The 20878-nt window shown below is 41.6% G+C and overlaps 1 protein-coding gene across 3 annotated transcripts in view; it reads right to left on the bottom strand.

The window, feature by feature from the left end:
- Positions 1-20878, bottom strand: part of ASPSCR1 (ASPSCR1 tether for SLC2A4, UBX domain containing) — a 119319-nt gene that overhangs the window by 53689 nt on the left and 44752 nt on the right. The window contains exons 1-4 of one of the 3 annotated variants that reach the window (XM_035104281.3): positions 14006-14235; positions 12119-12174; positions 11067-11181; positions 2837-2937 (exon numbers count right to left, since the gene is read on the bottom strand). In XM_035104281.3, the coding sequence (XP_034960172.1) occupies positions 2837-2937; positions 11067-11181; positions 12119-12174; positions 14006-14104 (371 nt within the window). In that variant the 5' untranslated portion in view covers positions 14105-14235. Of the gene's footprint in view, positions 1-2836; positions 2938-11066; positions 11182-12118; positions 12175-13004; positions 13913-14005; positions 14236-20878 lie in introns of those variants that run through there. The other 2 variants (XM_035104279.3, XM_035104278.3) reach the window with 2 other exon arrangements.

Raw genomic sequence — 20878 nt, 5'->3', positions numbered from 1 at the left:
CGGGGTTCGCATGCCCCCCCGCCCCCCTTCCAACACTTTGAGCATTTGCATGGTCAAGTAAATTCCTAATAAGAGTCAGCAAAGTAAGGTCTGAGGAAATTTGTGTATGGTAATAATAAACAGAAGCAACTTTACACAGATCCATCAGTAGGGGCTGAACTACAGAAGAAGACTGCCAAGCGGATACGAGGTACCGGTAATCCCTAGTTGGGGGTTTCTACAGAGTGTGGTGTGCACTGTGTACAATAAAGCCATTAGATGTGAGCCAGCACATGGACAAAGGGCTAACAGGTATACCTTTTGTAAACGTCTGAAATTAGGAGTGCTCTGTGGCAGTCACACAACAATGCAGATAGACATAAACAGTATTACTTGCGAGGTTAATGTCTCCAATGTGTCGGGTGGGAGGGGGGCGAGCAGGAATACAGAGACTGCAAATCCACCAGCTGGCAAAGAAATAGCACTCATCTGCTGCTTGTTATTCATACCAGAGTCCAAGCTGGCCCACCCACCCCTTTCCTGGTAGTTCTATCATTTCAGCTTTAGAAGTCCTGGTACAACAGTAGGTCGATGACTCCTTCAGATGATTGTTGGAATGGTTTCTGAGCCCGAAAGAAACAACCGCCAATTACACAATCCTACAACGCAGCACGTGGACTACGGAAAAAGATCTTTAAATAGAACGTGAGCCAAGAGCTCCCATTGGATCAGAAAGAGAACTTGGAACGAATTCAAGAAGCAGAGATGACAGAAACCGTACAAGGCTGAGAGCCCCTTCCCAAGTGTTAGAAGATTTGCCTAACAAGTGGATGTGATTGGGGGGGGGGGGAGTTAAATATGCTCCAATAGAATTTGTAGCAATTACCCATGATTTATGAAGTTCAGCCTTCCATGCCACAAAAAAGAAACAAAACTAAGCAATAAAATTGTCTTGTAGTACAGATCATTCATTTGACATTTTGGTTTGAAAAAGCACCTTTTGTTCTTGAATACTCTTTGGGAAGAAGGAAAGCACTAAATGTAGGCTGCAGCAAGAGGGAGGCAAACCCTCACAGAAGCTTTCTAATACAGAGATGCTATATTGGAAGTGTAGACCGCTTCCAGGTTAGAACAAGGCCTTTCTCCACTAAAACCATAACTCAGCAAAGGTTTGAAAAAGCCCGTTCAGTCAACACTATGAGCTGCAAGCATGCTTGGAACTTCTCTGCACAGTCAAAGGTTGCTCAATCAAGTTCTAGCCTTGGCACAATTCTCTTACACATCCCCTTTCAATCCCGTATGTGCATATGGGATTGCATACAATATAACCCTTCTATATAAAAAAAAAATTTAAAAATGTACCATTTACAAATATAACCATTAACAACATGATGATACTGTTACCGAACTTGTGAAATGTGCACAAGATCTGCTGGGTTTTAATTTCTTTTTTCCTTTGCTTTCTTTTTGTCATTTCTATCGTTTTATTACTTTTTAATATACAGTAAATGATTTTTTGAATGAAAAATGGGGGGGGGAGCAGGAGCTTACAACCACTGAAGACTGAAATAAAACACTGTGTTGCGGGTGGGGAGAGAAAGGAAGTTGTGTTTGTCTCGCCAGTCATAGGGACTTGTGGACTTGTGCAACCACATCTCATAGAGCAACCCAAACAGCAGCAAATGTACCCTCCTGGTGAAAAGTGTCACATAATCCTAGATAAAAAATGTTGTGTCTGAAGCAGCAGTTCAAAGGATACTGAGGGAGGCGCACACAGACATGCGAACAACGTACAGTTACTGAGATACAAAATGGGTATTAATGGCACAATAAATTGACTGTGAAGAAGTACCCCTGGAGAAAACACACACAAACACACACACAAACACACACACACACACACACAGCTTAACAGGGTGTGTGGGTGTATCAAAAGCTGCTTTGGAAGTGTACAAGAGGTAGCAAAGAAGAAGCAGAGGAAAAGAGGCACTCTAATGAGATAGAAAACGATATGTTTGGACAAAGGCACAAGTCCTCTACATGTGTTCATGTGTTCAAAAGAACACATGAGGACTTAAATTGGGTAGGGGGTGTGGACGTGTGTGTGCACACACTCTACCTAATTTTGGGTACTTGTATGTTCTTCTGAATGCATGAAAACGGATGGCTACACTATGGGCGGGGAACGGTGATTTGAAACAAGGAACTAATAGGCTAGGTAGGAAAGAGTTAGCTGCTCCCTTCTCTCACCACTTCTCAGCTGAACTCTTCCACAGTATCTGTTAACACACAGAAAGGCCATTGGGCTGCAGTCACATGCCTTTGTGTGTAATTAGTTTGGACCTAGTGGTGTATCTCCCGTTCTTTCTGCTGGTAGTTAAAAAAGACAGGAAAGAGGATAAGAAGTCTGAAAATGGCAGAGCAGTTGACCAGTACACAACTAGTTGACCAGTACTGTGTTGTCAGCATTATTCTCCTTAAATGCAGACTGAGCTATCATCCCCTTCCATTGCTGAATCACCGCTTTTAAGCAGTGATTCCAGCTTCCTTAAAGAAAACTAGCAGTTTTTGCCCCGAATGAATCAAAGTTCCAAGACAATGATGAAAGGTGATCCCATTTGCAGTATAACCTAGTCCTGCCTAAAGCAACCGTACGTAGTGAACAAATAGTGAACAAAGAGCAATGAAGCATAACAATCATATTAAATGCAGTCATTAATCTGAGAAGTATTCATTAGTCGGGCCTTATTCAAGTAGCAGCACAGAATCTATTCATTCATGACATCTTAACTGTCTGTGCTTTTCATCTTCAGCTTTCTGAAACATTTCTCTCTCATCGCTCTCTGTTTGCACTCACCTGGTCTCGGTAAAGTGGTTAAGAATATCCCACAAGGTCTGACTGGAGCAAAATGTGTCTTGGAGCCTAGAGCAATCATCCAGCTGCAGCACAATCCGTACCTAGGAGGTAGAACCCAGGGAATTAGAACAGAATATATATGTCCCAAATAACTAATGGCAGAACAGTATTTGGCAAGTTGCTTAAGGTCACATCTGGCAAGTCAGCCATCCAGGGTCACGTCAGGCCAACTGTTTCCTGACCTCCCCATCTGGGATTTTGACCAGTAGATATCAGCACATACAGTGACCCAAAAAACCAAACAGATAATGTTCCATTATGGTCTCTCTAGAGACATGCATCCCCTTCATGGATCACTGCCTTGTCGTGGCGAAGGGGCTTGAATAACTCCAAGAAGATATGAGCTATGCTGTGCAGGGCTACCCAAGACGGACAGATCATAACTGAGAGTTTAGACTAAATGTGATCCACCTGGAGAAGGAACTGGCAGACCACTCCAGAATTTTGCCAAGAAAACTCCATGTACATAAAAAAGGAGAAGCTTTGGAAAGAAAGTGAGAGTTTCCAAGGCATGCTCTGGTTCATGGGGTCACGGAGAGTCGAACACAACTATGTCGAGCACGACTAAACAACAACAAGAGACATGCATACAAGGCTTAGAGAGCAGAGCTATATTTTGAACAAAACCACACTGCAGAGCACTACTTCACACTTCAAGTGAGGGATGGTATTTGTCAAAGGCCGCCTGTGCAGAAAAGCAGAACATGGGGGAGAATCAAGGAGAGAATCAACTTATTCCATGGGAACTCTATCATTCTATGATTAGAAGTGTTCCTGATTCCATATAGCCTGTTTACAATACCTAATCTTGACCCATCTGCATTCAACTGCATCCTGACTTGTCCTGAAAAGAATTGCAGCAGGAGTGCAGAATGGAAAGTTACATGAACTTGGGTGTTTACAGTACTTGGATGTCAGTTTCATCGCCTGGGGTCAATGCTGGTGTACACGCTGTGGCTGGACTATGACATACTTCAAATGAGCAATAATCAGAGGTGTTTGAGTTTCTTCATATATGCAATTACCTCCTTGGCTCCACAGAAAACAGGGAGATATAAAAAGACTGGATCACAAACCTTAGGGTAGCTAAGAAACTGCACTATTAACATTTGTGGGTAACTGTCATAGAGGGTTGTGCAGACTTAAGAGCTCCTCCAGTTTGCATGTCTACTCTATTATAAAATAATTTCAAATCAAAGGTAGTCACAATAGCAAGCATGTGCATGTTTTGCCAACAGTAATTTTTTGTGTGTTCACACCTGTTTTTGCCAGATAGTTCTATTGGCTTAGTAGTTAGGCACGGCTGCAGACACAATATATGTTACTGAAGTTTTCTTTTTCATGGGCAAAGACAGCTAGGCTTCACTTTGCTAAGTCAGAAACAAGAGGACATTGGCATAATCACAGTGATCCATAACTAAGGACAGAAGAGCATTAGGATGGGATAACAAACAAAGGAATGCCACTAAGAAATCCTTGTAGAGATATCCCAATATCGATAGGCGTTTGTGTGCAGGCACACACAATAAGATATGTTTTCTCCCATGTATAAGTTCCTTAGAACTCATGATAAGGTATCTTATTCAAAATAGCTCTTCTTCTCACTAGGGTAGATCTCATCCGAAGTCTAAAGACACTGAGTAATTAGCTTCCCTATGTCTACAGGAAAGTTATTTTACACTTCAGATCTGTTCTCACCACTGCAGATGATCCTGGGATCCTGTCACAGGCCACTCCCAATCTCGTTGCCACTGGGGAAAAACAACTCATCCAAAAACCCCGACCTGAAACACTTTCATTCAGAGATAGATTTCTTTCTCACTCTGAAAGCAGAATTAAGAAAAGCTGAATGCTTCCAATATAAATTAATTACTTCTTTAGCAAGGAATTTCACTTGCACAGTGTTAAAAATGACCAACTGGTAGAAACAGAAGGAGGCAGCCACAGTTCAAAAGGGGCTGCGTCTGACGAAGGCAGTCATGGACAAAACGATAATGGAAAGGTCAATCAAAAGTTCCCTTTGGGAGAAGCCATCATGGGGAAGTTTGATCAGAAACTGCAATCACTTCTGATCAGCACAAACCTAATTTCCATTTGAGAACACTCTTCATCTGGCACGCCACATGGTCAACTCAGCCCCTGGATTTTTGTGATATAAAATAATGCTTGACTTAAAGAACTGTGCAACTGAAAAAGGTAGACATGGGCAAGGACACAGGCAAGAAAAAAAATCTCCTTTATGGAGAACAGAACTTTCCCCTCCTAAGCCATGAATTTCAGAACCACCCACACTATCAACTGCAATCTGAAAGCCTGAGCCAGTAAATGACATGTAGCAGTGGTCCAGTGACGTCTATAAACATTCAACAACAAGCAACTCCTGCGAACGCAGAATTTTTATGATGGCTTTCACTGTAACTGGGGAGGGCAAAAACGTTCTTTTTAACAAGCAAATTCTTTGAGAAAACACCAATGAAATCTCCAGAATTGGCAATGGGGCAAGAGCACTGAACCACCATCCCACTGAACTCATTCTGCACATAGGCCTCATCACTGAAGCATCCAAGGGTTCTGGGGAAAGAGACAGACACAACAAAATCCTCCCAAGATTTTAACAAGAGTTTTGTTTTTTTAAGTAAACCCTATACACCATAAAATCCAACATGCCCTAGTGCTTGCGTTGGCAGGGTTTGATTGCACCATGACCGAGAGATGTGACCTGCTTGGAGCCAGCGGCATGCCCCTAGGAAGTGGAGCTGCAGACACTAAGCACAAGGGCCAAAGCAGTTTCATCCTATCACTGCCATGGCTTTCCCTGTTTCTTCATTGCCCAAGACCAGCCTCTGGATTATCCTTGGCTGCACAAGGGTGCCGACAACTGACATCACCGGGCTAGAAGACTCTTGCCCAGAAATCCACTCTGCCAATTGCATCAGTTTTTTAGGCAACAGTTCAAAGCCAGTCATGACACGAAAGTCATATTCAGGCAATTAAAGGAAAACTTCACAGAAATCCCAAGCTACATATAAATATTAATCTTTTCATCCAGCAAACAGAGAGCCAGGCCAATTAGTTTCTAAGTTTACAAACACACGAGTACAAGACTGATGGACGGCTAAACTGCTGTGTTAGTTCTTTGTAACAGTACACTTCCCCTGAGCACTGAGGAATCTGCTTTCATTGCCTTACGTACATGTGTTTCAAAAGCCAGAAAGAAAGAAGATGTGGACCCAAATTCAATAAAAAGGACATGAATTAAAGAGGACAGTTCTTAACAGTTGTGGTCTATAAAATTTCACAGCTTGCTTCCAGTCATGATGTACATATCCTGTGTTTTCATCATGCTATCGAAGCTACAAATTATTCAGTTACACCATCACTATTTACCAGTTGAAGGCACTAACACTGGGAGGTATGACATAGTATGATGATTTAGCTCATGTAAAGGCCACTGGGAAATACAATAAATACTACAAAATATATACCGTATTATTTACCGTATTGACGCAAATATAAGCCACACTTTTTTTCCATATTCCGACCGTGAAAAGTTAAAGTGCGACTTAAATTCGCGACCTTACAAAAATTGGCTTTTTTACGATATTGCTGGTGAAACAGACATATGGTAAAATGGAACGGGTGTGAGTGCCTGCATAATTTTAAGGGTGCAGCTTATATTCAGGTATTGTCCTTTTTTCTTTTTCCCTGTGAATTTTAAAGCTGTGGCTTATATTCAGTTGCGGCTTATATTCGGGCCAATACGGTATATGCTGTAACTCACCTTGAGACTATTTTCAAGTAGGAGGGGGTCTCAGAAATTAAATAATATACAAATAACTTCACCTAGCATCACAGCCGCAGAGGAAGACATATTTATTTATTTATTTATTTATTTATTATTATTATTATTTATTGAATCTATATACAGCCCTCTACCCAGAGGTCTCAGGGCGGTTCACGGAACAGAATCAAAATATAGAACCACAAAATATATAAACATAATAAAAGCAGCAACCCAATAAACCCCCCACCCCAAAAACCCCACATTTTAAAAGGGTCTTATTATTTAGGAGAACTAATTGAAGAAATTGTGCAGCTATTTAAAAACTCTTTTGGAATGCGATATTATGGTCCTTGCAACCAACCAACCAACCAACAAAACCATATAACAGATTTTCATAAACTGCTTGAAGGTTTGCTTACAATTAAGCAGTGTATTGAGTTCGTTAAATATATACTGGATATTGACCCAATTCATTCATTACATTTAGCCACAGTTTTCAGCCTACTGTAATTTAATGGGAATGAGAATTAGCTAAGATTCCTGTATTTCCCCCCTGTCGCCACACTATATAATAAATATGTCACAGCCAAATATGTCATATCATCTGAATTCTGGCTCATAATTTCCCCAAACTATGAGTGGGAAAACAAGAATAAGCCTTGGTTACCACTCATGGCTTGTTTGGAGAGAAACAAACCAGAAGCTGAGATTCAGATGACACAACAGTGGAGCAGAAGCAGGGAGAGAAGTGTCACAGAGAAGCTTTTAAGCAGCAAACCCCAACAGGTCGCTTGCTCACCCAAAAGTAGGGCTGGAGAACCTTGGGCGCTCCAGATATCATTGAAATCCAACTCCCATCACCTATCACCATTGACCTTGCTGGCTGGAGTTGATGGGAGCTGGACAATATCTGGAGGGTCAAAGGTTCCTCAGGCCTGCCCTAAAACATAGCTCATTTTAAACTATGGTTTAATGTGGCACGCAAGCCCAAGGCCATTGCCAACCAACACAATTTAAGGTCATTCTTTGAGGTGACTAATTTTCAAGTTAAGGTAGTTTAATGACATATACAGTTTAACTAGAATTCTCAGCATCCCTATTAACTATGCTGGCTGAAGCTGATGGGAACTGGAGCCCAACAAGGTTTTCAGAGTTGCAGACAACAAGGTTTATAATTAAATTTAATTACCTGTATTGACAACATAACAAACCAAGACTTGGCACAAGGGGCTTATTTATTTAAAGCATGTTAAAATCCCATTCTTCAACCCAAAATTTTCCCCAGTCTCACGTAAAAATATCAGTGAGAAGACACCACTCCTTGCCCATCTCCCCCACTGGTCGTCTCTGCCCTCTGGAATTGTCAGTTTCGATTCAAGGAGCTCTTTCACAGACTTTAACAAACCACTTCTAATGAACTGAGTCGCATTCCTTATAGTAAGAGTTTGGAATTAACAGAATTAGGCATTGCTTATCCTTGTTACTAACTCAACTGATAAATCTTGATTTCTGCAACTAGTTATTTAGTCATGACCTGTCTCCCTTTTTGGTTTAATGCAGCAGATAACAATTTCAAAACTTCCAACAGATAAAATCTAACTCAATGAATTCTTGATAAAGGATCAGTAATGAGTCTTAATAGCAATATTTTTATGTTAATTAAACATGTTCCTTTTGTAATTAATAATTTAGGATTAACTGGACTAAACTGTTGATTAACTATTTATATCCGAGTCAATAATTAAATCTGTTTCTGGGATTATATATCTTGTTTTTGAAGTAGTTTCCCCTGAACACTCCACCTAAAATTTTGTGTGTGGTTTTAGTCAATATCTTCCTTAAGTTCAACAATTGGCTACTGGAGGCTGGAGGCTGGATTCATTTAAAGGATATACACAGATAATTCATTTACATTTCTGAAATATACAAACCTCAGCCCCCATACATTTTCCGCTATCTAGTTCCATTCATCCCACTCTAAAAGTAAATATAAATAAAGAATATGCTTTGTTAAATTAGTTCTATCCTTCAGTTGCTAGTATTGATTAGTTTCCTGAGGGAGTTATTTCTTTTTAATTACAATATGTATCTGATAATTTTTTCAAGAGCTAAAAAATTAGAAGTCACATGTTCCAAAGCTGTCCCAAGTTTGTAGCCCACAACTCTTAGGTAAAGGAGATAGCTTTCCAATGCTACAACATAAAGCACAGGTGTCAAATCCACAGCCCAAGGACTCAATCCAGCCTGCAAAACCACTGTTAGCAGCTTGCCAGCCCTTCACCAAAATAAAGCACTACTTCTTAATTTGAGAAGATCCTCTTCTCCCTTTAGCACAGTACAATTGCTAGAAGGCCTTAGGCTCAGGAAACAAGAAGGGATGCTCCAACCTCCAAAGGCTTCTAGCAATGGTTTCTCACAAGAAGAAGAAGTGCTATTCCAAGGTAATGTCTGCAACCAGAACCAGTGTGGAGGCCGAAGGAATGAGGAGTCTGGAGCTAGGAGCTGGAACACAGAAACTGGAGCACTGAGGAGCTGTGAAGGGAGCTCTTTACCCAGCAAAGGTCCAGAGGAGTCTGAGGGACGTACACAGTCCCCATCTCTCCCTGGTCCTCTTCTGGATCACTGCCTGCAGCTGGGTCTTCTCCCCACTCCTCCCAAATAGATCCTTCCTCCCATGTAGAACCCTGCCAACAGAGCTGTCTGGAAGGCAAGAAGATAAACCTGCAAGTTAGGCCTTCCCATCTGCTCTCCCACCACCTTTCCTCCTGCGGCCCAGGGGATGATGGGGAAGAACTGCAGATCAAGGTGGGGCTCTGGATAGGGTTGAAGGGGAAGCAAAGGAGGCCTCGTTGAGATGGGGCTCTTCTGGTTGCCTTTGGACTGGTATGGGTTTCTTTAAGTATTCGGTGGGAACAGGGTGTTGCATGCAACCCCCAAATTTCTTCCTCTGAAGAGGTCTCTCCAGGGAGGAGTCAGTCAGGATCCTAACAGGTAAGTGGCTTCCTGACCCACCTACCCTGCCCCCACCATCACAGTGCTGGGCCAAGAGGAGTAAATTTAATCCATCTGTCCCATCCTGGTGGTGTGATTTCCAAACATCATGGTGAGAGTAAAAAGAACATTTGATATTTACCTAGAGAACAAGGCTGAGCCTTCCAAATACTTCTTCATCAAAAGCTTAACTGGCTCATATTGCCAGTACAAATGCAATTTCTCTCCATTGCATTCTCAGCCAATTAATTTTATGAAAAGTAGTTGGCTAACTGACCATATATTGATGATTCTTTAATTGGTTTAGTGTGCTCCAGCAAATTTCCACTGAAAAGGATTTGCCTTGGTTCTTCATTTGTTCATTGTGGTATATATAATTTCTGTAAGTCTTTAGGGATTCTTCTTTTTAAAAGAAAATGTAGTTGACCTTGGTAAATAACTTCCTTCTTTTAGGGATTTTAGGAGCGGAACTGCTCCAAGGGAAAAACATCCCTGAAAAAGTATATGTTTGGGTTTCACACTTACCTAGAATTAAGCCCTCAGTGAATACCATGGCATTTATTTCGGGGTAAATACACATTGGAATGCATTGTAAGGCAAACATATATCGCCATTTCATAGCAAAGCTTAATCTATGCTTTTAAAGCAATATTAATGCCCTTTTCAAACCAATTTCTGTGCATTCTCCCTTTTTTTTTCAACACTCTTCCAACACTTTTATTATTGATATGTGAAAATCTAAGTGGCACACAGCATCTACAGTAATGGCAATATTAGCCAGGTCAACCATTTAGAGCTCTCTTTTAGGAGATCCAATTTCATTTACAAAACTAATAAGAACCTCAGTACAGTATAGTATATCCCAGACAAGGATTTTGGCAACTTTATTCAGGCCAGACTAATCCTTATGTCAGATGGTAATGTACCAAAGAACATGGTCCTCTGAGTTTTAAAAATAAATTTATGGAGAAATATATGAAATGCTTTCTAAAAAGGACTGAGGTCCTACTACTACTACTATGCCATTCTCTCACCCTTTCTTTTATCAACTCCATTTAAGATTATAAATGAGTTGACAGAAGGTGAAGAGGGTGACAGCAAATGAGAGGCAACTGACAGTACAGTACCTAGAGAAACAGAGGGATTTCTTTATCGTGCCTTTCTTTATCTTGTACAAAATGCCTTAGATGGAATCCAGCAGCATCTGGAGGGTCACAGGTTCCTCCACTTTGCCTTAAGATTTCACTTTAAAAACAAAGCAACATATATAGGTTCATAAGGAAGCTGAGAATCCTGTGAAGGGGGATATCTTATCATCGTCCCTCTGACAAAACCCTGCCATGATCATGGCTGGAATGTGAGCTAGAAGTGTGTTGTAAAGTGTAAAGAACCTACCGTAGTTTCAATTGCTGCTCTATTACGAGAGACTGGCACCATCTCCAGTTTGGCGTTGTTGGGTAGGTTGGCAAATCTCCATTGAACAGAGAGATCCAGCACAGTCCTCTGAAACCTGAAAAAGAAACCGTCTAATGATATCCTTTTTCCCTGAGACTAATTCAGACTACTTATCAGTGATTCCCCACGCCCCCGGTATTTTGTAACCCGTTAATTTCTACCTGTGTTCTTCTTGCTGCTGCATGGAATAAAGCATAAACCTGACATTTGGGAATTGTAAGTAAAATCCATTAAAAACTGTGTGGTCTGATCACTACAAGGGGGGATAAATGGAGAAGCATTGTAAGCATACTAGACTGGATATTAAAAGGGTCTAACAACCTTTATTCCTAATGCTTCACTGTTGCTGAACATTTTGTGACTTTTAAACTCTGCTGGGGCTCTCTTACTACTGAAGAATGTGTTCAGCCTGCACTCTGGATCTAAGGATCTAGCCAAGTCTTTTATTAATTACCCCACACAGGTGATCTCTAAATCTATTCCCACCCCACCCTAACAATCTTCCTTAAATTAAATTAAGTTACTACAGAACATGTGAGACATTTTCCCATGGATTTGCCCCACAGCACTGTGGTAACATTTAAAGGCCCCAAACCACATGGGTGCTAACCACAAAGGTCCTTAGCATGAAATCATCATTCCCTAGCCATGGTCAGGCAACAAAGATTTATACAATTGGCACCATTCATGTGGTTATGGGCTTTTAAATGTTACCACAATGCTGTGAGATGGACCCACAGAAAAGCAATTCCCCAGCACCACAGTAATGCTTGAAAGGTACTCCTAAAATATTATTTTCTGTTACAACATTTTATAGCGTACTAAACAGAACATGTAGATTTGTGCAACCATGATTTTAGGTTCCACATAGATATCCCCCACATAATCAGAATATCATGGAACAATTAGTACTAGTTGCTGATGCTCACAGAAACAATGGCAGGAATCCAACTGTCAAGCTATAAATGTATGGAAAAAACAGTAAGACTCACTTCAAATCATATTCATTGGGACTGAAATCCTGCTTTCTACAAACATCTTCCAGAATCTTAAAGAAGAAAATAGACAAGATGTTAATATAAAATACAGAGTTCTCTCATTGTGCACTATGACATACTCAGTGCAGATTAGTCATAGAATTATAGTTGGAAGGTACCATGAGGGTCATCTAGTCCACCCCCCTGCAATGCAGGAAACCTTTGCCCAAAATGGGGCTCAAACCCATGACCCTGAGATTAAGAGTCTCATGCTCTACCAGGGGAGCTATCATTTACTTCAGCCAGCATCGCTTTCCCCCCTTCTCAATTCATGCTTATGGGTTAAGTTGTGATTCTAACTTACATTAACAATTCCACCTGCATGAGAGGAAGATTTTCCTCCACAGCCCGGCAAGAGAATTTAGGCCAAATGTGCGAGTACAATCAGAAGAAAATTACATTTATTTGGGGGTAATACTGCAAAATATTCCAGGATGTTAACATGATACATTTCTGACAGAAAGTGGCAATCTCCCTTAGCATTACATTACTTTCAGGACTAATTTTTCATAATGAAGGCTAAATTGACTGCTTGTTTTTAGGTACCCCATTGATCCTTGTGGGATTTTATAGAGGATAATTATTTACAGGAGTAAGTGCAAGGAAACCTTCTTATGGAATACTCATTAATAGACCACTGAATATGCAGATTGGGAAACAAAAGAAAAAAGACCTTACATGAAAGAAACTTAAATCATAATCTTGGTGGGCCAATAAAAAAAGAAAACTTGTGATGAAGTCTGATAAGAGTGAGAGTGAAAAAACCTTTTTAAAGTCATAGGTCCGCATGCCAGTGGTGGGCTGGGTTAAAAGGAGGCAGAGTAGTGAATGTAAATATTACCTTTATATGGTAGGGTAGTTTCTACAGACACCATTCTCTGTTCTCCATCCAGTTAAGTAAGAGGCATGATCAGATTAAGGGCACATCCCAGCCAGACAAAAACACCTGAAGAGGGTGCAGAACAGGCCTGGGGAAGGGTATGGTCTGGGGGAAAGTCCCAAGGGGCAGACAATAGGGGTCTGGAAGGCCACATTCAGCCCCAAGGCCTGAGGTTCCCCACCACTGCTATAGAAGATCTACCCCCAAAAAATATAAATTACATATCCCTGAGAGGCAAACACAAAAAAAGAATCTTGCAGCAACTTAAAGACAGCATGTGCCATAATACATTTGGTGCCACAGGACTACATGTTGGGTTTTCCCCCATAAATTACATGACTGGAAAAGAAACCTTTAGCATTTCAAAGGGACTTTCAACTCTCTCATTCGCACCTGCCTACATAGGAAGGCATCTACTGTATTTTCTTTCCGGCTGGGTGGGTCTACTAACGTTTTACAGGAGATCCCTCCCTTCAGTTCTTTTCTCCTACAGAAAATGCATTTCTCGGCATAACCCCATTCAGGCTGCAATCGTAAACGCATTTACTAGCGAGTAAGCCCCTGCTGAATGACAGAAGTCACTTCTAAGTAAACAGCCATGAAGACTGCGCTGTCAGGGGCCATTTCTTTTCCCCACCAGGGCCAAATATCTACAGTACAATCCTCCCCCATTTCAGGAGGCTGGAGTCCTTCCATTATAGCAAATCCTTTCAGACACCGAGATAAAGGGCGGAGAAGGAGAAGGGAAAAGGTCCGTCACCGGCTTTTATCAGTGTTCAACCCATTTTGTTTCTACCACTCAAGAAACTCTTCCCGGCCGGGTCCGAGAGAAAAACCCTTGGCAATTATGTGCCCTGCCCTCTGATCCAATCAGAACGAGCCTCTTTCCCCCCCTTTCCTGCCCCAGGGCCAATCAGAGTGACTGCATCCGCCCAGCCTCCCCGTCCCTGGGCCAGACCCACCTGGAGCAGCGCGGTGCTTGGGCCTACTCGCACAGTCACTCGCCTCCCATTCGGAGCCAGCACGGAGACCGCGGAAGCACCGCCGCCGGCTGCCGCCATCGCCCCCCCCCTCAGCTCCCGACCGACCCCCCCCCTGGCTGGTCTCAGCCGCCGAGGTCACCCCCCGCGCATCCCTCCGCCCCGGCACTTGTCTATAGCCAGCCTCCTCGGTAGCTCAGCCGAATGGCCACGGCAAGGGGGCGCGGCCACCACTCAGGCCGCCCCGCCTTACGCTTCGCCGCCCGCCGGCCCGCCCGCTCGCTCGCTGCAATGGGGGTTCCTCCTTCTTTAAAGGACTCGCGGCCGGTTCCTGAAAGAAATCGCTTCCGAGCACGCGGGGAGCGGCTGTGCTTTGCTTTCCGTTCGTTGTCGAGGTGTAGCTGTGCCCTCACCGTTAGTGAAAAGCGGGGGGGGGGACACCCGACTTTTTGATTCTTCAACATCAACTTTGTTGGACTGGTTATAGGTAGGGTAGCCGTGTTGGTCTGACGTAGTCGAAACAAAATAAAAAAATTCCTTCCAGCAGCACCTTAAAGACCAACTAAGTATAAAATAAAAACTTAGTTGCTCTTTAAGGTGCTGCTGGAAGGAATTTTTTTTATTTTGTTGGACTGGTCACGTTGTGCGGATGCCTGATTATCGTCTTCCAAAGCAACTACTCTTATTCCTACCGGTAACTTTAAAAAGGAAAGCGTAATGCTGGTGGTCAACAAAAGAGGTCTCAAGACTGTCTCAAGGCAAATCTTTTAAAAAATGTAATATAAACACCAACAATTGGGAAACACTTGCCTGCGAGTGCTCCAATTGGAGAACAGCCTTTACCAAAGGTGTCATATGACATATGGGCTTTGAAGACACTCGAACTCAGGATGCAAAGGAGAAACTTGCTAAGAGGAAGGCACGCTTGGCAAATCTACACCAGGCATCCCCAAACTTCGGCCCTCCAGATTTTTGGACTACAATTCCCATCATCCCTGACCACTGGTCCTGTTAGCTAGGGATCATGAGAGTTGTAGGCCAAAACATCTGAAGAGTTTGGGGATGCCTGATCTACACCGTAATCAACGTGTGGATCCAGAATTGGCCTCCACAGTCATGGACTCATTGTTAAAACTGTGTTTATGGAAGTCAATCTTACTCGAGTAATCGCCAAAGAAGTGAAAAGGGGGGGCACCCAACTTTTTCCCACTTGGGTTTCTCTCTTGAAAAATACTATGTGAGCAGCAACACAGCGTTTGCTCAAAGACAGCTACTTTTAATATTGGGAGGGTCCCTGTGCCGGGCCGCCGCTTCCCCCAAATCTACATTTCTATCCCAGAGGCATATATGTTCCTGTTTCTGCCTGCCTGACAGCAGCAGGTGCAATGTACCGGGATCCTGCCAGGGAAGGAGCAGCAGCAACCTGAGTCCTGTATAATCTGCCAACTCATTGCCAGAGAGTAATAGATGAATAGGGTTGGATCCATGAACTGGACTCCTGCCATATATAACAGCTCACATGGCCCCTACCAAATCATTCAGACTCTGTTCCCCATCTGTGACATGAGAATAGTAATGATCTGCCTCAATCACAAGGATGTCTTAAGGCAGGCATCCCCAAACTGCGGCCCTCCAGATGTTTTGGCCTACAACTCCCATGATCCCTAGCTAACAGGACCAGTAGTCACGGATGATGGGAATTGTAGTCCAAAACATCTGGAGGGCCGAAGTTTGGGGATGCCTGTCCTAAGGAATAAAGATAGTAAAGGAAACAGGAGGATGTGGTAGTGAATTTTATGCTACTGTAAAGCAGTCAATGTTTACTCAGAAGTAGGTCCTGCTCCCAGATAAATGGCATAGTAAAACTGGCATTCTTGCCTACCTATTCCAACTACCCCTGTGAGATGCTTCCGCTTTTGCTTATGAGTCATTTCCACAAATATTTCAACAACAGAATTTTCCATTAGATTTTGACCCTCACTGCGTACAGGAAACAAAGAACTGGGAGGGACTTGGGGCATCATGCAGACTGAGCTCCCAAACCTGCAACACTATTCCTCCCCTCCCCCCAAAAAAAATCTTTTAAACTGAGGCAGACCCAGATTACACAACATCAGGGGTTCATTCACTGCCCTTGTTCCAATGACATTTATGCCATAATCTGTCAACAATTTCCTCTTACATTCTGCATACAAGAGACAGGCCTTCCTATGCAATGAATAAATTTACACAAATCCAACTTCAGAAATTGTTATATTCATAAACTAGTAGGAAAACGTTCGACTTCCCAGGGCATTCTGTAACTGATCATAAGACCAACATTCCAGAAACAATGCTCAATTTAAAAAAAAAATCAGTTTTATTGCTTGTGGATTACATCAAGACAAAGATTGAAGGTTTTAAAAATCCATACTACATGTGTTGATTGGCTTACCATTGGCAGAATAGCTGTGTTATCTATTGTGTTTTGTGAATAATCCCCTGCCCATTACAGGTGTTTATAATACAATCACTACAGCAATTCTGAGTAAATTATCACTAATCTACTACTGTAAAAAGTTAAAGATAAACCTATTTGACATGCATTTAAGGTCCAGTTACCACTGATTGTAACCCCTTCAATCTCCTCCTTACAATTTTCTCCTTTATATACCTGTCAACAAAGATTTTACTTCAGGCATCTGACAATGTGGGGATTGGTCCATGAACTCTTATGCCAGAACAAATTTGGTAGACTTTTCAGTGCCGCAAATCTCTATTTTTTCTGCGGGCCAACACATACCCCTCTGGAAATCAGAACATATATTAACCCTCCAAGGCCAACACAGAGTTCATTTCATACCACATTTCCTACAGTCTCTGGGTTGGCTTATTTTATGAACTCATTGGGAGGGATGGGGGCGGGGACCTTTTTAAAATTATTATCCAGCATTGCAGTATAGCCAGAATCAGTCGAAACAAGTCAGTCCAACACATGAGAACTGACAGTCCTGCATAAACAGTTCATGGTACAGGTACTGATATGTTTATCTTTAAGCCTCTGAATGGTTCTAGATCCAGCTGATAATGAGGTTAAGACAGATAAGACCAAGTGTAACTGATACATGTTGCATCTTATCTTTTTCCATTTTGTATAAAAGGTATGACACATAGGTGCTAGCAAATGCTAAACTGACTGGATTAACATCTTCTGTTCAGGAGACACGCCAGTTTAAATGGGCGGGAAATGGTTTTAGTACAGAGCAGCTTGTTTCCATCAAGACAAATTAAAGGATAAGAAGTTCCAAAGAAAACTACTTGTATTTTATATGCAGTCAGTAGCAAAATAAAAGATACAGTGATCACCTATAATTGACCTTTACACAATAAATTGAAAAACAAGAAGCTACTACCACTTGACCCAACCTCTCCTCAGATAGATTTTGAAAGCAAAGAGGGGATATAATGTTGAAGCTTGGGCTCCTAATTTTCACACTGGTAGAACAATATGTTTAAGAGAATGCATTAATAAATATAACATTATTGTACTGCTTTTTTCTAATGGGTAACTTAGTATAGTAAAAAAAAAAGTGAACTCCATCTGTGCTAAGATTTTCTCATCAGTAAGTTAAACTTTATTGATAAACAAGAAGCTGCCTACTAGTCAAAAATACTTTCCCCAGTGCAAATACTCTCAACAGATTTGGCATGAGCTTCATCAGCCTGTTTGTTCAGTGTCTTCACACCCATCTACAGTTTCCAAAAGGATCCATTAAGATTCCTTTAGCTTGCACTGCAAGTTACGTCTGTTTTTTAAAGTACCATCTCATCCATTCTATCCTGCACATCAAATTATTCATATTCTACCTTAGGCTGCAATCCTAACCTAATTTACCTGAAGGTAAGCCTCATTGGATTCAATAATTTAATACTTCTGAAGTTCTGAACAGACACAATTAGGGTTGCAGTGGTCTGGAAAAAACTTTAATAGTCTCTTCTAACTTATATGATCTTCCGGAAAGAATTCTAAAAGTGTAGATCACGAATCCCTATGTAGTAGGTGGGGGGCTGCAGAGGAAGGCGAAGTTGAGACAAAAGGGGGGGGGAACCGGTATGAAAGAGTCTGCCACAATATTGTCAAAAAAGGCCTATCAGTAATAGTACGGTGGTAGTAGTAGTAGTAGTAGCAGTACCGGTAATTATACCTCGCCCACCTGGCTGGGTTTCGCCAGCCACTCTGGGCAGCTTCCGGCAGAATATTAAAATACAATGATTCATCAGATATTAAAAGCTTCCCTATCAGTACTTTTACAGGTGGCTTAAACCTATTTTGTAAATTGGCATATACAGCCAACTCTTTGGAATTGTGACAGTAACACAGATTCTTATATGACCATATGCAAGTATTCTAGTGATGATGTGAGAAACAAGTGGTGCCATCATACCAGCTTTGGGAACAAATTCCCAGACTATCCCTGTACCTTTATATCGATCATCTGAAGTTTAGACTGACACATTTAAGGTTCCATCTTGTTTACAATGTCCTCCTCCTTGCACTTACTCCGGATTTCAAGGCTCAAGGTCATCTTGGAAGTATGGTATTTTCTGAGAACAAAGGCGCAAGTATGGCTTCTTTATTTCTCCACCTAGTTTATTAGCTAGGACTATATAACTTTTCGATTGTGAGTGTAAGGTACTTGCTTTAATAAAAATAAGCTTTCTTGTTTTATACTAAGTCTCAACCTGGATACTTTTCAACTAAAGGTGTACCCCAAGCAAGGATTCATTAACTAAACTTAACTTCTGCTGTTGTATGCAAACTCTGTTGTTTCTGATTTCTGAGACTATTTTGCATGATTGTTAGAAAAATTGAATGTTTTATTTTTGTAAGGGTTTTCCGCCTTGCAAAACAAGAAAGAGTTAAGAGTTATGAGGATCATTCTGAACTTTGTATTTCCTGGTCTTGCAGCATTTAGCATTAGTATTTATTTATTTTTAATGCTACATTAATTAATGTTTCCATAATTATACTTCTGTGTGCTTTGCAAATGTCAATGTTCATATTACTGTAAACCAAGATTACAAAACATTACATTCATTACCCATTGCAAAGTTATGATGTCACAGGTGGCAGTTAATTTAAGGTTTGCCGAACACTGAATTTCCTGAATTTGGAACATTTTGAATTTATAGCCATTTTAAGTTTAACTGACCAATTACTAGGCATGGAAAAGTAGGCATTTAGACTGGCTGCAGATTTAACTGTTTTGTAAACATTGATTAAAAAAAATTATTGAAGGCAACTTTTTTTTGAAGTTCAGCAAACTGTGTATTGGGCAACAAATGCAAAATTAATGTCTTACCATAGCTATTGTCTGACAGCAGGAATGCTTAGTCTGTGGCCTCTGTTGTTGGATTCAAACTCCAATTAGCTTAGCCAACATGGCCAACGGTCAAAGGTTCTGAGAGTTGCAGTCCAATATCTGAAGGACCTCAGCTTTCCCATTCCTGTCTTGCAAGTGATGAACATGGATATAATTAATGCTGATCATATAGGAGACACCCTGGGCAAGACACTAGAAAGACATATATAGGGAGGAAGGGAAGATGCAATAGCTCAGGGATGGGCAACCTCTGTCCCTCCAGTGTTTTGTTAGACCACATCTCCCATCATCCCCAACCATTGGCAATGAAGGCTGCTGGTTATGGGTGTTGGAGAGCCAGGGGTTCCTAATTCCTGCTATAGCTAAGTTGTAGTGCACATGGGAAATCCCAGGTTCCATTGCTAATGTAATCGATTAAAGCAGAGGTGAGCAACTTGCAGTCCTTGGCCTAATTTCATTCAGGTGGGGAGACCCAGAAGGAAATGAGGGGAGGAGTTGAAATGGATGCAGCAATGGTAGGAGAAGGAGGGGGAATGTCTTCTGCAAGGGAGGAGAGAGAAGGGGGTGTCCGAAAGCAAGGATGGCCCTTTCTACTATTGTCTGTAATGTACCAGCACTGACACACACAATTACCCCACAAGGAAAGTGGTCCTAGACTGGGGTGGGGATGGCGAGCCTACCATGCAAGAGTTGAACACCTCAACTGCTGCTGTCCGTCAGAATATGCAACAGTGAACTAGATGAATCAGTGGTCTCATTCAGCATAAGGTAATCCGTACATTAAAAGAACACAACTTTAAACTTGCCAGAACAACGAGGACTTGTCTTCTGATTACATCTTACATTATACTGTAAGATGTCACCATAAGACTATTATACAGAAAAAAAATGAAACATTTGGCTCTTCTAATAAACTGAAAGAGGACTGGTTGCTTGCATAAAAAAAAGGCCTGCACAGCCAGAGCTTGTTTCCTCATCCACTTTGAATTTGGGATGGCCCCCATCTTCTGTCTGAAGCATACAGCTGTTTTCTATTTTGCATCAGAAAGTGGCACATCCTTATAAGAACTGTATTACTTCTGTTAGAACAGCACTCTTTTGAAGTAACTTGAGTCGAATTATCCATGTTGCAGGATTCAAGAAATGTCTCCAATTTCCAAGGGCATGTAATAATCAGAACTGTTGTAAAGAGGTTAAAGGTCACATTTCATATCCCGCACCACTTCTAATTTGAAATAGTTGTATAAAATTAGAAGCATCGGGGCACAGAGGAGGGGGAAGGGGACTACAACCTGGAGCTCATTACAGTTCCGAAGAGAGATGAAATCATCAGGGAAAAGATGAATACACCCTACATAATTCATTTTTGGTCTTATTTTGTACACTCCACTGATATCTAATTGATGAGGAGTTGCTAAAAAATATTTAGATAGATTTTTCAGAGCCACCTTTAAGGGTGTGTCCCCTAAATTAAGGGGATATTTAGTTGCAT

This window comes from Zootoca vivipara, chromosome 2, assembly GCF_965207765.1.
Source record: "Zootoca vivipara chromosome 2, rZooViv2.hap1.1, whole genome shotgun sequence".
Lineage (NCBI taxonomy): Eukaryota > Metazoa > Chordata > Lepidosauria > Squamata > Lacertidae > Zootoca > Zootoca vivipara.
Note: the sequence above shows the minus strand (reverse complement) of the source record. Positions and strands in the feature narration are given on the sequence as shown.